At 35.6% G+C, this 21,303-nt stretch overlaps 2 protein-coding genes across 3 annotated transcripts; one reads left to right on the top strand and one right to left on the bottom strand.

The window, feature by feature from the left end:
* The first annotated feature begins 340 nt into the window (after nt 1-340).
* Nucleotides 341-9,158, top strand: LOC139845454 (26S proteasome regulatory subunit S10B homolog B-like). 2 transcript variants are annotated; one of them, XM_071835710.1, is made up of 11 exons: nt 341-504; nt 833-952; nt 1,077-1,203; nt 6,756-6,765; nt 6,853-7,014; nt 7,118-7,204; nt 7,287-7,373; nt 7,992-8,129; nt 8,236-8,427; nt 8,506-8,604; nt 8,770-9,158. In XM_071835710.1, the coding sequence occupies exons 1-11, from the start codon at nt 402-404 to the stop codon at nt 8,842-8,844; spliced, it is 1,200 nt and encodes a 399-aa protein (XP_071691811.1). In that variant the 5' UTR covers nt 341-401; the 3' UTR covers nt 8,845-9,158. The 2 variants fall into 2 exon arrangements, with proteins under 2 accessions (XP_071691811.1, XP_071691810.1); XM_071835709.1 differs by having other exon boundaries at nt 8,236-8,429; nt 8,509-8,604; nt 8,770-9,154.
* An 827-nt stretch (nt 9,159-9,985) lies between these two features.
* Nucleotides 9,986-15,148, bottom strand: LOC139845453 (uncharacterized). The gene is made up of 5 exons (XM_071835708.1): nt 14,931-15,148; nt 13,327-13,727; nt 11,921-11,949; nt 10,962-11,829; nt 9,986-10,288 (listed from the first exon to the last, which is right to left on the bottom strand). Exons 2-4 carry the CDS (start codon nt 13,640-13,642, stop codon nt 10,981-10,983), a joined length of 1,194 nt encoding a protein of 397 aa, XP_071691809.1. The 5' UTR covers nt 13,643-13,727; nt 14,931-15,148; the 3' UTR covers nt 9,986-10,288; nt 10,962-10,980.
* Between the last annotated feature and the right edge of the window lie 6,155 nt (nt 15,149-21,303).

The raw sequence follows: 21,303 nt of genomic DNA, 5'->3' as shown, positions 1-21,303 counted from the left end.
TTTCGAGTTGAACGGTGATCTCGGAAAAATTTAACTCGCACCGAGCGAGAAGATAGGAACCGTTATAAATTTGGGGAGAGTTAGTTTATTTTATTTTAATAAAATTATATGTTTACACTTTCTACTCCTGAAAAAGTGTAAAATTGAGGGGCTGTTGTGTAAATTGTACTAAATTTGAGGGACCGATTGTAATGTGAACGCAAACTCAAAACTACAATTCGAACGTACTGAAACTACACATTTAGTGCTGGCTTTTAGTATACAAAGGCTTTTTAGTATATAAGGGTTAATAATAATTACTTTCTTGATCAACAAGTCGATTTATCTCTTCGCCGATTTAATATTTAAAGCAGCCAGATGAATTCGTAGCAACTCATAGATCCATCGAATTCAATTTTCCGATGACAAGTGAGGAGGAAGATGCCGTTCGCCGCCGTGCCGCTATTACCGACTACCGGAAAAAAATGCTTCAACATAAAGAGCTCGAGTCTCGTGTTCGAGGAGGTCAGTGTCAGTCCTTTAAAATTGTATTTAAAATATTTATAACCTAATTTCGTTCATATCTATAGTTATACTCAATTCAGTTTAGTAGCCTCTAGGTGTGTATGGATTTACAGACTTCCTTGCCTATTTGTATATCATAATTTGCGCGTATATGTATAGATACGGTTTTGAAGTATGCGTAGGTTGATTTAATATCAATTGAATTAATATTGGTAGTTCTTTCATGATCACTTAATAAACTATCTTTTTTTTAGCTATTATTTAATTTTTTTTTTTCTATGCGAGTGTTCTGTGCTAGATTAACAGTAACAGAATATGATATTTTCAGTGCGCGAGTCTCTGCGGACTACAAAGAAAGATTATGCCAAAACAGAGGATGATTTGAAGTCGCTTCAGAGTGTTGGACAGATCATAGGCGAAGTTCTCAGACCTCTGGACAGCGAAAGATGTATCTAATACTCCCATTATTCTCTTGATTTCTGTTAAAACACTATAGCTGTCTCGTATTATGCTACATTCTTTGGTATATGATGGTTTCTGTATGCTAAAAAAGCTGACTTGTGATGTTACAGTGATAGTCAAAGCTAGTAGCGGTCCAAGGTATGTAGTTGGGTGCCGTAGTAAAGTGGACAAGGAAAAACTAACAGCCGGGACTAGAGTGGTTAACGATATGACAACTCTAACCATTATGCGAGCACTGTTGGGTTTTTTATTTAAGTTTCCAAATATGAGGAAAGCTTAGCCCAAGCCCAACAAAATAGGCCCAAGATGCTTGTTGACTTGGTCAAGTGTCTTAGGCATTATTTGAATCAATTGTGCAGCTGTATTCAAGAGTGAGAGATTACAGAGAGTTGAGAGATCAAGAAAAAGAGTCAAAAAACACCATTTCCGTCTACAGTGACAGCAGGACAGAAAAGAGACGATCCCCGGAGATCTAACCGTTGGATCTTCATCAAATTTGGGCTGTGTCTTCCTGACATCAGTGCCAAGGTTTTCAACCATTGAATTCGTCTAAAGAGGTCTGTAGCTCAAGTTACAGCAGGTCGAACAGTAGCAGAATTTTGGGTGATGTTATTACTCTTTTGTCTTTAATTTCTTCATATACTTGTTGATTATTGTTGTTCAAGAGTATGATGATGTTGTATACCTCTAGTTGATCTAGAGAAGGATTATTGTATTGCTCTCCTTGTTGATGATAGTGGAATTTAAGTGGCTTACGAGTCCCGTGGTTTTTACTCTCGATTTTGAGGGGTTTTCCACGTAAAAAGTCTCGTGTGTATTGTTTGTGCTTGATTATTCGTTATTAGTTGATTTGCTACTGATTTGGGGACTGATTTGGGTTGGATTTGGTATAGCTTATTTGTTAGCATCCTCACGGTTTCATACGGGTCGGGAAAGTGTTGGTCAAACGGGTTTGTTTCCGCTTTGTAGAGTATCCGTTGTGATTATTTTCCCATCAAATTGGTATCAAGAGCTAGGTTATTTGATTTGACTTGTGTGAAAGATGGAAGCTAATACAAGTAAAATGATTAGTTTAAATGGTTCAAATTATCATGTTTAGAAAGGCAAGATGGAGGATCTTCTTTATGTGAAAGATTATTATTTGCCTGTTTTTACTGAGGATAAACCTGAGGAAAAATCTGATGCTCAATGGAAAATTTTGCATAGACAAGTATGTGGGTATATTCAGCAGTGGGTTGATGATAATGTTGTGAATCATATTACTGGGGAGACTGATGCTAAAGCCTTATGGAAAAAGCTTGAGCAGTTATATGAGCGAAAAACTGGGAATAACAAGTTGTTCTTAATTAAGTAGATGATGGCTTTGAAGTATCATGATGGGACTCCTATTACAGATCACCTAAATGCATATCAGGGTATTATAAATCAGCTTGCAGGTATGGGTATCAAGTTTGAGGATGAGATTCAGGGTCTCTGGTTACTTGGTACATTACCGGACTCTTGGGAGACTTTTAGGACATCTTTGTCCAACTCTGCACCGAATGGTACTATCACCATGGAATTGGCTAAGGGTAGTATTTTGAATGAAGAGATGAGAAGAAAGTCACAAGGTTCCTCTTCACAGTCAGATATCTTGGTCACAGAAACGCGGGGGAGAAGTCATAGTAGAGGTCAGGGTAAAAGAGGCAATCATCGTAGCAGCTCACGCAAAGGTAAATTTGCTAATGTTGAGTGTTATAATTGTCATGAAAAGGGGCACACAAAGTGGTATTGTCCAAAGTTGAAGAATGAGAAGAAAAAGACATATGACAAGAATAAACAAAAGAAAAGTGATGGTGGTGATGATGATAAGGTTGAAGTTAACGCTATCACAGATGAGTTCTTTGTTTGTATTGATTATGATATGATCAATCTTACTCATGATGACACGAGTTGGATTGTTGATAGTGGTGCTACATGTCATGTTGCAATTTGTAGAGATCACTTCTCATCTTACACTCCAGGTGACTATGGATTTGCTAGGATGGGTAATGCCGGGTTATCAAAGATCGTTGGTATTGGAGATGTTTGTTTGAAATTTGACACGGGAATGGAGTTAGTTTTGCATAATGTAAAACATGTTCCGGATATGAGACTTAATGTTATTTCAATAGGCATTCTTGATGATGATGGTTATTATAACGGTTTTGGTAATGGTATTTGGAAACTAACTCTCGGTTCTATGATAGTGGGAAGAGGCAAGAAAGACTCAAGATTATACATCACACGTCCTAAGATCATCCAGAACATTGTTAACGCAGTGGACAATGTTGATTCTACTGAGTTGTGGTATAAAAGACTTGGCCACATGAGTGAAAAGGGGATGTCTATCTTGTTCAAGAAGAATGTGTTGTCAGGTGTTAGTGGTATTGATTTGAGTAAGTGTTCTCACTGTTTGGCAGGGAAACAGACCAGAGTTGCGTTTAAGAGTCATTCTCCTTTTCGAATGGAGAACATACTTGATCTAGTTCATTCGGATGTTTGTGGGCCTATGAAGACTAGGACACTTGGTGGATGTTCCTACTTTGTTACATTCATCGATGATCATTCCAGGAAGGTGTGGGTTTATACCTTAAAGTCAAAGGATCAAGTATTTGAAAAGTTTAAGGAATTTCATACACTAGTTGAAAGGCAAACGGGGAAGAAACTCAAGTGTATTCGGACTGATAATGGCGGTGAATACATTGGCAGATTTGATGCTTATTGTAAGGAGAATGGTATTCGACATCAAAAGACTCCACCAAAGACACCTCAGTTGAATGGCTTAGCAGAGAGGATGAACAGAACTTTGGTTGAGAGAGTTAGATGTTTGCTTTCACATGCAGGGTTGTCCGATTCCTTTTGAGGTGAGGCTTTAAATACGGCAGTTCATATTATTAATCTAACCCCTTGTGTTCCTTTGCATTTTGATGTTCCTAACAGGGTTTGGAGCGGCAAAGATGTTTCTTACCGTCATTTACGAGTTTTTGGATGTAAAGCTTTTGTTCATGTTCCCAAAGATAAGAGGTCAAAGCTTGATATGAAGACTAAGCCATGTGTTTTCCTCGGCTATGGTGAAGATGATTTTGGGTACAGGTTATATGATCCAGTTCAGAAGAAACTTGTACGAAGTCGAGATGTTGTTTTTACAGAAGATCAGATGTTAAAAGATGTTGAGAAGACAGATTCAGTTCCTCAACCTAGTATTGATCTTGTTGATTTGGATCCAGTTACTCCACAACATGTTGGAGATGATGTTCAGAATGATGAACATGGTACTGATGTTGGTGATGCTCCGGAGCAGGTAGAGATTCCAGTACCAGATGTGCCCCCATTTGTCCCACTTAGGCTGTCTACCCGAGACCGTCATCCTTCTGTTAGATATTCTGCTGATGAGTATGTATTAGTTACTGATGGGGGAGAGCCAGAATGTTATTCAGAAGCAATGAAAGATGAGCATAAGAAAGAGTGGGGTGAAGCTATGCAAGATGAGATGAATTCTTTGTATGAGAACAATACTTATGACCTGGTGAAGTTACCTAAAGGCAAAAGAGCTTTGAGAAACAAATGGGTATTCAAAGTGAAGACAGATGAGCTTACTTCACAACCAAGGTACAAAGCTAGGTTAGTCGTTAAAGGATTCAGCCAGAAAAAGGGTATTGATTTTGATGAGATTTTCTCTCCGGTCGTGAAGATGGGATCTATTCGAGTGGTTCTTGGGTTAGCTGCTAGTCTTGATCTTGAGGTTGAACAGATGGATGTCAAGACTGCTTTTCTTCACGGTGATTTGGATAAGGAAATCTACATGATGCAACCTGAAGGTTTTCGGGTTAAAGGTAAAGAAAATTATGTTTGTAGACTTCAGAAAAGTCTATATGGGTTGAAGCAAGCACCGAGACAGTGGTATAAGAAGTTTGAGTCGGTTATAGGAAAGCAAGGCTACCGAAAGACAACTTCAGATCATTGTGTTTTCTTTCAGAGGTTTGGTGATGATGATTTCATTATATTGTTGTTATACGTTGATGATATGTTGATTGTTGGTAAAAATATGAAAAGAATTGCGCAGTTGAAGCGAGAATTGAGCAAGTCTTTTGCTATGAAAGACTTAGGACCAGCAAAACAGATTCTTGGCATTCGGATTTTTAGAGATAGAGGTGCTAAGACGTTACATATATCACAAGAGCAATACATTGAAAAGGTGCTTAGTAGATTCAACATGGAGAATGCTAAATTGGTTAGTTCTCCTCTTACTAACAACTTTAAGCTAACAGATAGAGATTGCCCTTCTTCAAAGGAGGATGTTGAGGAGATGGATAAAGTTCCATATGCTTCGGCGGTTGGTAGCTTGATGTATGCTATGGTGTGTACTAGGCCTGATATAGCTCATGCGGTAGGTGTTGTTAGTCTGTTTATGTCAAATCCGGGTAAGAAGCATTGAAAAGCAGTTAAATGGATTATGAGATACTTACGAGGTACTTCAAAGTTGGGTATCACATTTGGAAATGGAGAGCCGATGCTTGTTGGTTATACAGACTCAGATATGGCAGGAAACAAAGATAACATGAAATCCACTTCTGGGTATTTGATGACTTTCGCAGGGGGAGCAGTTTCATGGCAATCAAGGTTACAAAAGTGTGTTGCATTGTCTACAACCGAGGCTGAGTATATGGCAGCAACAGAAGCGTGCAAAGAACTATTGTGGATGAAAAGGTTTCTACAAGACCTTGGGTTTAAGCAATCACGATATGTGGTTCTTTGTGATAATGAGAGTGCGATTCATTTGGCTAGAAATTCTATGTATCATAAGCGGACAAAACATATAGATGTGCGGTATCATTGGATTAGAGAACGTCTTGAAGATGGTTCGTTTGAACTTGATAAAGTTCACACCGTTGATAATGGTTCCGATATGTTTACAAAGGCTTTAGCAAGTGAGAAGCTTAAGGTATGTTGCTCGATCGCCGGGATGGCGATTCCTTCCTCATAATTGGAAAGGGGGAGATTTGTTGGGTTTTTTATTTAAGTTTCCAAATATGAGGAAAGCTTAGCCCAAGCCCAACAAAATAGGCCCAAGATGCTTGTTGACTTGGTCAAGTGTCTTAGGCATTATTTGAATCAATTGTGCAGCTGTATTCAAGAGTGAGAGATTACAGAGAGTTGAGAGATCAAGAAAAAGAGTCAAAAAACTCCATTTCCGTCTACAGTGACAGCAGGACAGAAAAGAGACGATCCCCGGAGATCTAACCGTTGGATCTTCATCAAATTTGGGCTGTGTCTTCCTGACATCAGTGCCAAGGTTTTCAACCGTTGAATTCGTCTAAAGAGGTCTGTAGCTCAAGTTACAGCAGGTCGAACAGTAGCAGAATTTTGGGTGATGTTATTACTCTTTTGTCTTTAATTTCTTCATATACTTGTTGATTATTGTTGTTCAAGAGTATGATGATGTTGTATACCTCTAGTTGATCTAGAGAAGGATTATTGTATTGCTCTCCTTGTTGATGATAGTGGAATTTAAGTGGCTTACGAGTCCTGTGGTTTTTACTCTCGATTTTGAGGGGTTTTCCACGTAAAAAGTCTTGCGTGTATTGTGTGTGCTTGATTATTCGTTATTAGTTGATTTGCTACTGATTTGGGGACTGATTTGGGTTGGATTTGGTATAGCTTATTTGTTAGCATCCTCACGGTTTCATACGGGTCGGGAAAGTGTTGGTCAAACGGGTTTGTTTCCGCTTTGTAGATTATCCGTTGTGATTATTTTCCCATCAAGCACTCCCCCGTGAAGTTAGTATACTTGCTAATTATTTTTCCAGCCAGTTCTTAGTTCTCTGTTTACTCATTTGGACTAATGCGTACACAATATCGTTGCAGGTTGATCCAGTTGTTTATAACATGCTTCACGAAGATCCTGGGAATGTTAGTTATTCTGCAGTTGGAGGGCTATCAGATCAGATTCGGGAACTTAGGGAATCTATTGAATTGCCTCTGATGAATCCCGAGCTCTTTCTAAGGGTGGGCATTAAACCTCCCAAGGTACACGATTTTCCAATTTATAGATATAGAAGATTTTAGAATTAGAAATATGTTAATTTAGACCAGAGGTGTAAGAAACTTAATGGAAGTGATGTTTTCGTAGGGTGTTCTTCTCTATGGACCTCCTGGTACTGGAAAGACGTTACTGGCTAGAGCAATTGCTAGCAACATAGATGCTAATTTCTTGAAGGTATCTTTATTACAAATTCATATTTTCATGATATGGCTATTGATGTGTATTTTGTTTATAACGTGTCGGAAAGTGTTTGTAGGTCGTATCAAGTGCCATTATTGATAAGTACATCGGAGAGAGTGCAAGATTGATCAGGGAAATGTTCAATTATGCACGTGATCACCAAGTATTTCTTCTACCCTTATATATCTCTATTATAACTTGACATGTGCAGCCCTACAGTTCTTTCAATTTCTCTTTGCTAGACCCATTTATGCATAAACTGGTCGGTTCAGTTATGCTTTATGTATATCAGGTCTAAAGCTGTACATATAATGGAGTAATATTTTAGCTTAAATGGAAACGATATAATGAGTGAGTGGGTCAAAGTCACCCAGTGTATTATTAATGCATAAACCCATTTGAATCATCATTGTATTATAAACATAGATGATTAGTATGATTTATAATCAGAACTGACCTGCTAATAATCTATAAAAAACTAATCTTTTTGGAGGAAAGGTGTATTCGAACAACTAATCTGTTACAAGCCTTATAAAAACTGACCCGTCTTGATCTGAACATCTTTTGACTCATTTACCCAACTTACCCATACATCCCTCTGTATTTTGATTCAACTGTTACTTGGTGGTTTTTGTAAAAGAAAGTAATGAACTCTTCAAGTTCATCCCAAATAAGTGTTCTTATGCACAGCAAGTAGTAACTCTTTAAACTTTTAAAATGGCAATTTACCTTCTTCTTTCTTCTTCTCTCTTTCACCTTGTTTTGCTTTATAATCTTCCAGCCCTGCATCATATTTATGGACGAAATTGATGCTATTGGTGGCCGACGTTTTAGTGAGGGTACTAGTGCTGATCGTGAAATTCAAAGAACTCTTATGGAATTGCTTAATCAGCTGGATGGATTTGATCAGCTTGGCAAGGTCTGACATTTTTTTATATTTTTTTCCTTTTCATGTTCAGTTTGTCATTAACCTTTATCCTTGTGCATTACTCAAAGTGATGACTTTATTTGGTTCATGCTTTTAGGTTAAAATGATCATGGCAACCAATAGACCAGACGTTCTGGACCCTGCTCTTCTTCGTCCAGGTCGATTGGACAGGAAAATTGAGATCCCACTGCCGAATGAGCAATCAAGAATGGAAATTCTCAAAATTCATGCTGCAGGGATTGCTAAACATGGTGAAATTGATTATGAGGCCGTTGTCAAACTTGCTGAGGTAAGCTATGACATAAGATTGACATATGTGGATATTTGTAGTTGAACAAAAATGTTGATCATTGGCATTATTCTTTAGGGTTTTAACGGAGCTGATCTTCGTAATGTGTGCACTGAAGCTGGTATGTCAGCAATCCGTGCAGAACGTGATTATGTTATCCATGAAGATTTCATGAAGGTAAAATTTTATGTAATTTAGAATATATGTTTATTTATAAGATGTGAAACTGAAGACCTCTTTTTATTTTTATCATTTTTTACTTTCACTTCTGAAGCTCTTTGACGCATGCGAGGTTAATGTTCTTGATTCTTGATATTGTTTTGTGTTTGAAAAACGTTGCAGGCTGTTCGTAAGCTAAATGAAGCAAAGAAGCTTGAATCTAGCGCTCATTACAGTGCAGATTTTGGTAAAGAGTAGGAACTGTTGTGGTGAATTAGCTTGTCAAATGGACAATTGCGATGTGCCCTATATAAAAGATTATCTATTACTTGTCCTGTAAAAGATTCAACTGTCTCTTTTTATCAATTCAGTTGTCTGCTCATGCATTTTTGCTGCTTACGCCAACTTTCTACTTGTCTTTCTAAAATGCACTTTTCAAAGCCCATTTTTCATGCTTCATGTAGATGAGAAATATATATTTGATTATTAGTCTTTAATACGTTTAGTACAATATGTGTTGAATTTTATCTGCTACAAAATTATATGCTCAAACTCGAAAGTATTATGTATCAGTTGAGTTGTATGTTTTTTTAGGTGGCAATTTGGGCAGTGCATAGTACTGACCCATTATTTCACTATACTAATTAAGACATGTTGATGGATCTTTTAAGTTTGTATCAGTTGAACTGTTTGGTAGGTGGCAATTTGGACAGTAAACCCATTGTTATTTCATTGTAATATGTGGCGTCGAATGTTAATATATCAATAGATAAATTTACCAATACATATTGACTCATCAAAGAGATTAAATGTCTACAGTATATATGGACTTATTATTTAAGAGCGTTTATTGACTTATTATTGAAGCGTCTGGAGTATGTACAATACAGATTAAACGTTAGCAGCTTATGTATCCCCTAAGATTTAGTCACTTGCTTAATATACAAGGGCAATGTTTACAATCTATTCATTGATCTAACAGCAACCCCAAGTATATATGAATACATAACAAACAAAAAGATCTACTAATGTCATGGAATAGAGAGAAGTCATAGGTTCGATCCTTAGAGATGACATGATATTCTTTAATTTTGACCCTACAGGGAGGTTTTATCGAATTCGTTCACGGACCTCTAACCAGGAACACTGCCCGAATAGATGTGTTCCCAGGTAATGTCGATCGGGTTCGGATTTCCGCCCGAACGTGTGCGTACAAATGATGAGGGTCGTTGAAATAAATGATCTACTGATGCCAAAAAATCGCCGTTAAAAAAAATAACAAACAAAAAGATGAAAAAAAAAAGAAAAAAAAAAAGTCTGATCGATGTACAGAACAAAGCAAATAAATGTGGAAGCCAACAAAATCAAAATATCACAAGAAGTTGAGTTTAAGTTCAGATTATCTATTCCTTTAAATGCAAGATAAGGAAATAATTAAGAAACACAACTTTAAAATTTACAGAGCACAAACAAAAGAATTTTAACGCAAGTCCATTAAATTCTTTTGATTTATACTACTATTCTTCCCAGCTATATGTACCAAACTGATCATTAAAATGAAGATTTTTGTGTTGTTCAAACCCTGCTTTACAGTGTCTCGATGCTAATAGTAACTGAGATACTAAAGATGGCGACAACTTTCAATATCTGATATCCTGTCATTATCTACTAAATTTCCAGAGTTACCAACCGTTTAATCCGCCTACAGAATGATACAATATCATTATCAACACAGAAGCAATGTTAAAGATATAGGCAGCGAGTGCAGATGGGTTAGGTAAAATGTCAAATTGGCTATTTTATGCGTGTTGGTTATAAAAAAAAAACACTTTATAAACACTTGTAACACACCACCTACCATATGACCACAAGTCCACAACATTGCATGCAGCCACACGACTTTGTTAGTTGTGACATGGCAAAGACTTATCAGGATTAATTAATGCGTAATGTATGATTATAAAAAGATATTACTCAATTATAATTTGAGTTCTGAATAAAATTACTACTAGACTAGATGTTCTAAGCAGTAAAATTACCTTTGAAGTACTTTCGACTAATTTGAACCATCCTTTTAAACAAATTATTTGATTTTACCAATTCAATCTGAATAAAAACAGCCGGATCAACCAATTCATTAAAAAATGGGTCAAAACTTTCACCTGTAACTGTGAATGTTCAATGAGCTCCTATAATCACACCCATTCATTAAAAAGAAATGGGTCAAGAACATTCACCTATAACTTTGAAAGTTCTTTTGGGCTCCTAAAACCACCAACCTCAGCTTAGTAGCAGTTGGGTAAACAATTACTTGGTACGTATTTAAAGAACAGTGAATAACACAAGTTCAAAGAGTACGTATGGCAGTATGGTACCTTTTTACAGCGAAAATGGTCACCCTCTGCTTAATTTTGCCCAGAACCCTTTTTTCCGAGAATAATTATTCTCTGACAACGACCGACTAACCCTGGAACCAAATGAGAAGTGTCTCTTTAAAAAAGGCTTCATGCTGGAACTTGAACTCATCTTTGGGATTATTCCCTCATGTCCGCTAATTTTATAACGATCAGACATATTATCATCCCCATACATATCACCATCCACCACCCGACTTCTCAATTTCTTCTTCATCGTAGCATTCAACTCCGAATCAGCTTTCATTGCTTTTTGTGACAGTTTGAGAAGCTTCTTTTCCCCAAAAGTACAAACAGGACATGCTGGATCATACTTGTTAATTTCAGATGTTACGTTTTCTAGACATTCTGCATGATAAACGTGCCCACATACTAAAATGGCAACAACAGCAACCTCATTAGTAGCTACAAATGACGATCTTTTTGTTAAGAGCTTGGAGCAAACACCACATGTCTGCATATTTACGGAAGGTGAAGAAGAAGAAGACCTGTCACTACATCTGCTTACTTTATCACGATTGAAGTTGAGAGACTCGCTATCAAAAGAGCATCGTTCTTTGTGAGAGGTTGCCACGAGCTCATTGAAGGCCGGTACAGACCAACCATCTGAAGATCCATCGTGGGACCCACGATTTGATCCCTCTTCAGATATTGAGAAGTTTGGAGACTTCATCCCTGGGGAACGGTCAGTACATCTAGATGGGGGTAAGAGTTGACCTTGTGAAAAAGTCAAAGGGGATGCCGAAAGTGAAGAAACTGAGTGTGTGGATGATGACATCATTGTTGGAGACGGTTCTGAAGTAAGTTGGGTTTCTCTAGCCTCTTTTACCTACATGATGCATAAATGAAAGGCATATGTAAACAAAACGAGACATAGAATATATGATTTTCATAAAGCATTCAATTGATCAGCAACCGACCTCTGAAATAACCCGAGAGACTGATTGGTCTGCAAGGACAAGTAGAAGAACATGAGATATGGCACATTACAATATGTATAGTGAACCAAGCGTCAACGTGACGTCAGAATCAATAATATATATTATATAAATAATATCATGATATGATGAAACGCAAGATCGACCATCAGCGATTGGAAACGTAATACATAACAATATTGAATACATACTATCGGAGTAGATGTACATGCTGGGTGGGATGATCAATTTGTTTAACATAGAATATACTATGATACAAATCTCAAGTGTTTCTTATAGTTATGTTTAATGACTATGCAAGTAGATGTGAACTTGTAATGAAACAATTTTATTGCAATAAATTGATATCTAGTACCTTCCATGGGCATAATTTAGATGATGTTTCATTATACCTTGTAGAAGTCCTAATTGCTTTCTTCTAGGACTTGCAAGAATTAACATGAAACTATGAAATGTTAGGGTCTGAATAGGAAAGGATATTCAAATATTCAGTGATATGTTTCGAAGTTGTACAAAGCAATTTAACCATACTACCCCAGGAAAAAAATTTGGTTCAGCGGTAGTACCATGTCATCTAGTCAACGTGATACAACAAAGAAACAGATTTCTTTAGAATGAAGTTGCTCTCTCTCTCTCTCTCTCTCTCTCTCTCTCTCTCTCTCTCTCTCTCTCTCTCTCACACACACACACACACACACACACACACTATCTGAGAGAAGTAGTTACATAGTTCTAGAATTCTGATGATACCAAGCAATATGTCTCAAGCATGGTACAGGGGAGAGAGTGTCAATATGTCATCTAAATCAATATATTGCTCAATGTACCATACACAGTACAATTGTTGTAACCCAAAAGTTGTTCTATTCACAACATTTTCTGATACTTTTCCTTAATGGGGTCTAACGTATTATTTCATATATCAAACAGATTCGGTACATGCACGCACAGCAAGTGGTAGAAAAGCTATTCCAAGTTTCTACCACATGAAACTACATAGTAAAAATAGCCATTTCACTTTATACCCTCGAGAATTCCATCAATATACCTATAAGGAAGAACTTGAACCATTTAACCTCATGTGTGCCAAATGCATTATTGGTACCAGCACTCCAGGATACTTTGACCCACAAAAAAGAAGTAAAACAATGCCCTTTTTAATGTTCTAGGCTCTGTTGCTTTCTCGCACAACAAACTAAAAAGCAGTACCAAAGCTTTTATGATTGAGTATTTCACGTCCAAAATAGGCGATCTAACTAAATAAGCAAATATGTAAAGTCCAACCTAGTCCAAAATCCCTTGACAGATTAAATTATAAACTATACACTGAGTAATGGCACCAAAAATCTAATTCCGTTGAATATATTGTTTACTAAAATAAAATTTACCTGTATGAGGAACCGTATGTCCTTCAGAATGTGAGGACTTTTGCCAAGTGAGATTCCGGAAACTTTCCAATGGACTACCTTCTTCTGATGTATAAGCCGTTCCAACCGTAGCCTGAGATTTATTGTCCAGCCTGTCATTTGTTCCAACACCGTCAGACAACCAACTCACAGACATTTCTTCGCCTGCTACACGCCGCCGATTATCCCACCTAACATTCCATGATGGAGAATATCGGATATTTCTCGGTATAGCATCACTACTCAACTCACTTGTTATGGTTCTATCTCTAGCAGCAACACAACAGGCAGACCCCATCCTTGTTCACAAGCAATATGTGTAAAAAGTACTTGCAGTACCTACTAAAGATCCACTCTGTTTTTGCTCCAAGCCACTATAGCATCTGCAACCAGATTATTCATGAAAAAAGGTTAATTTTTTAAGTAAATAAATCAAACAATGAAAGACTAAAACCAACAATACATAAATCTAACATTTCAGATAACTGCTGATGCAAATGCTTATATACCTGTAACTAGAACGCCACGTCACTAGTTTGGGTATAATAGAGAAATCAAGTGGTATTGCAAAATCAACCGGACACATGGTAGAAGGTATGAGCAGAAGATATAATGGTGAATATAGGTTCAGTGATATTCAAGATACTAGAGTAGCTTTTATCTGAAACCTCTAAAGGCTAACTAAAACATTAATACCTTTAGATGAAAACCATATGTATATTCTGCTCAAATATTGAAGTCCTGGTACAAATTCAGTCAATAATACAAACTTAATAAAACACATGTCAGGGCGTCAGGCTGGACCCAAATGGCCAAATACAGACAAGCTTTGCAGACAATAAATCCTTTTAGGTTCTCATATACACATCGTATACTACTACTAGTTATTATGATAAATTAAAATTAAATCAAATCATCAAATGGGGATAAATGAATGAACACAATCATATAGCTAATTCGAATTTTCCCGTAACAAATAAAGACATTAGTAGATACACCGGCCATATTTTTATTCCTGAAGTGGTTAAGAAGCCCAAAAACCAGCTACCAAACCCCTCCAACAGATTTACACTTATTTATCAATAAATTATAAATAATAATATTTTCATATTAATATATTAATAATAATAAAAATGCACTTAGTAATAAAAACAGTTCTACCTAAAAAACTTCACTTAGTTTTTTCATAACTATAATCGATGAGACTTCAATTAACAGAAACAGACAAATTAAAGTTCCTAAATTAATACCTCGAGTTAATTACATCAGCTAATTTGCAGTATGAAGGAGCTTTAGCGGTTCCATCAGTCTCAGTTAACCCTAATAATAACACTAACTAAAAACTAAAATAGTAATTCCAGATTTGGAGATCCGAATTAAGGGCCGATTAACCGATACTACACTCAATTGGTCAAATTAAAAATACATATATAAAAACCTAATTATTATTTATACTGTAATTACATTAATAATATATATACTATCCGACTAATCATAGCGCTTATACGGAGTATTAAGTTCCAATAGTTACAGACACAAAATGAATAAGTATGCTGACATCTATACCTATACCTATATATACATACCTCACCAGTGAAACCAGCAGAGAGTGACGTCACAGACGTACGTACTTCACCGGTCGCCGGAGAAACCAGAAGCAAAGAAGCGTGTGCGTTCTAGGTGAAAGGTGATATGTATGTATATAAGTATATATTAAATTATACTGTATAATATATGTTATATAGTGTGTGAGATACAGAATCCGATTCTTCTGGTTTAAAGTATGAAATGGAAATGGAAATGGAAATGGAAATGGTGGGGAGAACTGAGAAGGGCGTCAAATATGGGTTTCAGTAAAGTCGTTAACCATCTGTCGTTTGATAACCGGTCATATTTACAAAATTATCCCCTTAAGTTGTCCTATTTTACTTTAATGCGCAACTATAATATGAAAAATCCTTTTAGTCCTTGCTTTACTACAAGGAAAATATTTTCTAATACATTACCATATATACTAACCAACACTCGAATTCTGGTCGTTTTATCCCAACCCCCACCCAATTTCCCCCAAAAACGACAACAAGGAAAACAGGGGAAAAAAAATACAAAACACCCCCTAAAAAATGTAAAAAATTACATCCCAAACCTCAAACCAGGGGTATCAAGTGTAAAATCAATATTTTAATAAAAAAACTTAATTAAACTTCAACCATATTTTCAACGGGACATACCTTTCCGCTCGACTCGCGTTAAAATTTTTCGAACCAACCGTTCAACTCAAAAAAATCTAACGAACACAACGGGACTAACTATACGCGAAACGGACACTTCTAAAAAAACGTTAAATACCTCGGATTCTATTCAATACTCAACGGGACATATCTTCCCGCTCGGCTCGCGTTAATTTTTTTCGAACCCACCGTTCAACTCAAAAAAATCTAACGAACACAACGAGACTAACTATACGCGACACGGACACTTCCAAAAAAAAAAAAACGCTAATTACGTGTATTTAGATCAGTGTTCCATAACCTATAATAAACTCCCCAAACTAACTACATCATATCGATAATTCTGTTTCCCTTTTTTTTTTTACACGATCTTCATGCCGTTAAAAAGGCCATTAGGTACATTAGATACTAACTACATGTATTTAAAAACACCCGTAGTAAAACGTTTTTACTTCTGTAAATACATAACGCTCCATTAACTATGAATATACAACCCGAAAGGTCCCGCGGCATCGCGCGGGCCCATTTTACTAGTTCTTTTAAAAATTGTAAGAAACTTTTGAGAATTGGCATTAGGTTATGATAACATGAGATTAGTAACTTCTTAAGTCCTAACTACATGTAAAAAATTTGATGTCTTAATTAGGACTCTGCATTTTATGATAATATAAAATTATTATACAAGTGAATCAATCGTAAAATAAAGTAACACATGTATAAACATTGAGTTATAGTTTAATTGATAGTGGTCTGCCTCTTTTAGCGAGAGATCAGGAGTTCGACTCCGCTGAGCTGCAACATTGCACTCAATGTTATCCATGACCTGAAGTATCCATCCAAATCGCCTTTCGCCGAGTGCGGGGACATCGGGGAGGGGAGTTTTACCGTCCATGCCCTCAGATTGGTCTGGATTTCCTCGAGGACAGTAGTTGGAGGCAAGTTATACAACTACATGAAATGAACGCGTGAGTGGTTTAGTCCCCCATGTAATCCCAAACTGATGTCCAAAAAAATAACTAATGTATACAAATTACCAAAATAAATACACATATTCAAATTTTAAAAAAACTAATTAAAATAATAGATCAAATCAAAAGAGAACCGTGATCAAAATAAAAAATCATAATATATATTTCTTGACAAAAATAACGAGTACTTTTATAAAATACGGAAAGTGTTTTCGAAAAGAAAACACCTTCAATTAAAGAAACAAGATACAAAGAAAGAAATCGAAATCGATGAGGCTCGTACCTATAAAGCGTCTAACAAACAAAAACTATATGTACCGAGCATCATCTATGCTAACAAACAAACTAACTAAACAAGCAAGGACTGATGAATCGAGCTAAAGCACAAAACTCTAAATCAAATACTCACTACCAACTGCAACAAAGCAAACTATACTAAGGGTCAACTTTAACCATTGATGATCTCATGACGTATATTCTTGCCGGATATGATTTCAATCTTGAAGATATAACATTAGATATTGAACTAACAAATAAAGATATGTCATATAAGGAAGGACCGTTCTGTCACTTTATGCATTGACTCTGTGCAATAGATAAAAGTGGGTCTTTTATATACAAAAGTTTTTTCATATATGACGATAATAATTTCAATAATACTAAAAAAAAAATGTCATAAGTATGAGCATCAATCAAAACAACAATTGTAAAAAACAAAATATCAAATCAAATAGACCTATATATGAAATGTTAGGCTATAAATTTTGGGCCATTTTGGTTATTGATCCATGTACAATTACACACCTTCACGCTCCAATATCAGGTCCTGATTAAAGGTTACACTTCACAGAATAACTTGTATGTGTGTATTACATATTCTTTTCTTGCTCTTGTTATCTACTCGTACTATAATACATTAATACCACAATAATCTTCTTTCCCTTTATATGTCTCTATCACTTTCATAAAAATAGGTCGACAATATTTTTTTTAAAAACAAATTGATAAATTATCGAATTTGTTCATTCAAAATTTATAATGTACAATTAAAGAAGCAAATTTGAGATGGAATTATCAAAATGTGGATGAATTTATCATCCTAAAAAAATTAAATGATTTTTATTTCCTTTACCACTAGTTGAGAGGCTAGATGATAACTAGTAACAATTACATTAAAGGAGATGATTTTGTGTCACAATTTTTAGTCATACACTATTAAATATTCATTAAAGTATTAAAAGTATAACTAAAATATGATGGTACATGGATTATGGCGCTTACATGATCAAACAACCAAAGTGTTAGGATATACTAGTACTATATTAGAAATAAAATAGGTCAATACTGCAATCCTTAGATTTGTAATGTCATCACAAATTCACAAGTGGGGTTGAAAACTACTGTATATGGATTTTATGCCACGTACCGCAGATAAGTATATTGTATTGTAACGCGGAGTAATGCATTGATGATTGTACGTTGACGAAAAAGGCAAATGCTAAGATGTCATATGTTCTTTATGGAAATATAAGTGGGTTGTGCTTTCGATTTGCCGAATGAAAAGCAAGTTAAAAAGATCATAAGACTTGTAGCTACGCAGATCGAGTGCATAGTACATATGCTACTTGCAGGCAGTGGCGACTCCAGGATGAAAATCCAATGAGGTCCTAATTTTTTTTCTTCCAAAGTTAATAATATTTAAAGGGAACTCTAGTAGTTATTTACCTCTAAAAAACCTTAAATTTTAAAAATATATGGGGTCCTATACTTAAATTTAGTAGTGTCCTATACAATTTGAAGAATACATCGTATAAAAAATTTCTAAAGTAGTGGGGTCCTTTGACCCCACACCAATGCATGTAGAATCGCCTCTGCTTGCAGGTATAGTTTACACCAACGCATGTCGACTACAAGGGATTCAATTTGTAGAATTACCAATATTACAATATTGCTCTTCAAATACTTTGGGTACGTGGGTATTACGTCTCCAATCACTCATCAAAGTAGGTCGACTAAAAGGGATTCAAATTGAGAATTACCAGATTAGCCCTTCATATAATTTGGGCACGTGTGACGTGTCTATGATAATGAACTTTTTTCTTCCCATTTTAGATGTTCAATGTTTATGTTTGTTTATTACCGAGTACATTATACCTTTGTTTGTTTGAAACAAACGTACGTAATTTGTAATTTATATAAGAACACTATCCTCGCCTCGTACTCACCTCGTGTTTGTTAAAATAAGTAACGCAAAATCAAGTATAAAGTGACTGGACTCCATCCCAATCTGGACGAGGCCTATTGCGGTTGAGATGGCCTCTTGAAAATCAAGCAATAGCAATCCAAAAATTGAAGATGTCCATCTGGTTGAGATGAAACTCTTCGCATTTGCTATGGCACCCATCGTAGTAGTTGAGATACAAATGCGACCAGTTCAGAATTTGTGCAGATTATATGTTCCTGTTTTTTAGGGGTTAGTGAGTAATGATCTTTGTTAATTGCCATGTTTTATTTCTGCATTATATCTCCATGTTTACCAGTGGTTAATGGATAAGTGGTTAAGATAATGATAGGTTTACTTTTCAAGTATTTATAAAGTCCTTTGTAACCATTGTTTTGTACCTTGATTTGATTATGCAATGCACATTACATTTTATGGTTCCATCTTGTTCATTTCATTTTCTACACTTCTTATTTATCGGATGTTATTTTTGTTTTATGTTATCTAAAGCCATGTTAGACGATTGCTTCTTGGTTTAAAAGCATTTTTCTTTATGTTCTTATACTCAAAGAAGGTTGAAGAAGAGCTTTGTTCTTGCCAACTACAACGGAGGTCACAAATGAAAATAGTGAAAACATGCAATATGGAATGGAGAAACTTGTAAGGAGCAACTACAAATATTGGAGGATGTGTATAGACGCTTATCTTCAAGGTTAATATTTATGGGAACTTGTTGCGCGGGAGCAACTACAAATATTGGAGGATGTGTATAGACGCTTATCTTCAAGGTTAATATTTATGGGAACTTGTTGCGCGGATGAATGCAATAATTCCCATAGATGTCCTAGAGCAAGCTGGTTTATAAAGAAAGTGGAAGATCAAATGTGGAAAAGCTCTCTTTGTGTTGAGGACTTCAATTAGCAAAGAGCGCATTGATCATGTTCGTGATGTAAGCTCGCCAAAGGTGGTTTGGAAAATTCTCGAGAAACTCTTTACAAAGAAGAATACCGCAAGGTTGCAATAAATGGAGAATGAGTTAGCAATCTCAAGACAAGATTGTATGATAATTTCTGAACACTTTTTGAAGGTTACAAGTATTTGTCTGAAATTTCAGAAATTGATGATAACGAGAAGGTAAGTGAATCTCGGTTGCGTCGATACTTGATCCGTGGGTTGAAGAAAGAGTATGTGCCTTTCAATACTTCTATTCAAGGGTGGCCTACTCAACCTTTAGTTGAAGGATTAGAGAATGTTCTTTCTAATCAAGAGGCTTTGGCTAAGTAAATGGCCAAGAATTTGGACTCTGGTGCTGTGTTGTTCTCGAAAGGAAGAACTATAAAAAAAAGTTTTCATCCAACAAAGACAACGAGGAAGCTTCATTCAGCAATAAGAATGAAGAGGATGAGTCAAGTGAGGATGAAAGTGAAAATAAAATAAGGAAAAATTTTACATGTTTCAAGTGTGGAATGGTTGTGCACATCAAGAAAGTTTGTCCATCTAAGGTTACTAAGGTAAATGTGGCTTGCAAAAGGGATATGAATATTGATACAGAATTTGGGAGCATTGTCTTTCTATTAAAGTGGAGGATTCGTTTTGAAATTCTGACGGTAATGGCTCTTCACACATTTCAGAATCAAGCAATGATGATGCTGAAAAAGGAGTTGGAAATGGAGAAGTGGGTGTAAAACTGTGACAACCCGGAAATTTCTGACCAAATTTAAACTTGATCTTTATATGTTTCCGACACGATAAGCAAAGTCTGTAATGTTGAAATCTCAAAAACTTTGAACTGTGTTCATGTATTCATTTACCCATCGACTGCTCTTGACGATTCACGAACAATTATGTGTAAAACGACCCGGATTTTTCCGTTAATATATATGAGATTAATATTTACACAATTAAATGTTTCCAACATGTTAAGCAATCAAATTTGTTAAGACTTGATTAATTGAAATGGAATTTATGTAAACGTTTGACCACCCTTTTATTCTTACGATTCACGAACGTCATAACTTGTATTAATTATATATATATGTGTGTGTGTGTGTGTGTGTATATATATATATATATATATATAGAGATTTAACTTGAAAATATGATAATTAAATATCTCATTAAGTATATTAACAAAGTATTATATATATATTTTCATACTACTAATTTAAAGAGTTTTTGAACAATATATATGTTACTATTTAAACGATGTAATTAACTTATGTTAAAATGTATTTACATATAAAGTATTACGAGTGTAAATACATCCTTACAAGTATTAAATACACTTTATAATATACCAATACATATAAGGGATAGCTATACTCGTATTTTCGTTCAATTTCCTCAAGAATTCTACTCGCATTCATACGGTATTTTTACCCGTATTATACACAGCTTCTAGAAGTATTTACTATTGATATATACTAATAGAAATCTGCAATTATTTGTGTAATATGTCATCCATGACCTAATCAATTTAATATGTCATACATGACTTAATACATTTTAACTTATACTAGATATTTTTACTAAAAAACAA

The sequence above is a fragment of the Rutidosis leptorrhynchoides genome, chromosome 4 (genome assembly GCF_046630445.1).
Source record: "Rutidosis leptorrhynchoides isolate AG116_Rl617_1_P2 chromosome 4, CSIRO_AGI_Rlap_v1, whole genome shotgun sequence".
NCBI lineage: Eukaryota > Viridiplantae > Streptophyta > Magnoliopsida > Asterales > Asteraceae > Rutidosis > Rutidosis leptorrhynchoides.
The sequence above is the reverse complement of the archived record's forward strand: the minus strand, read 5'-3'. Positions and strand labels throughout refer to the sequence as shown.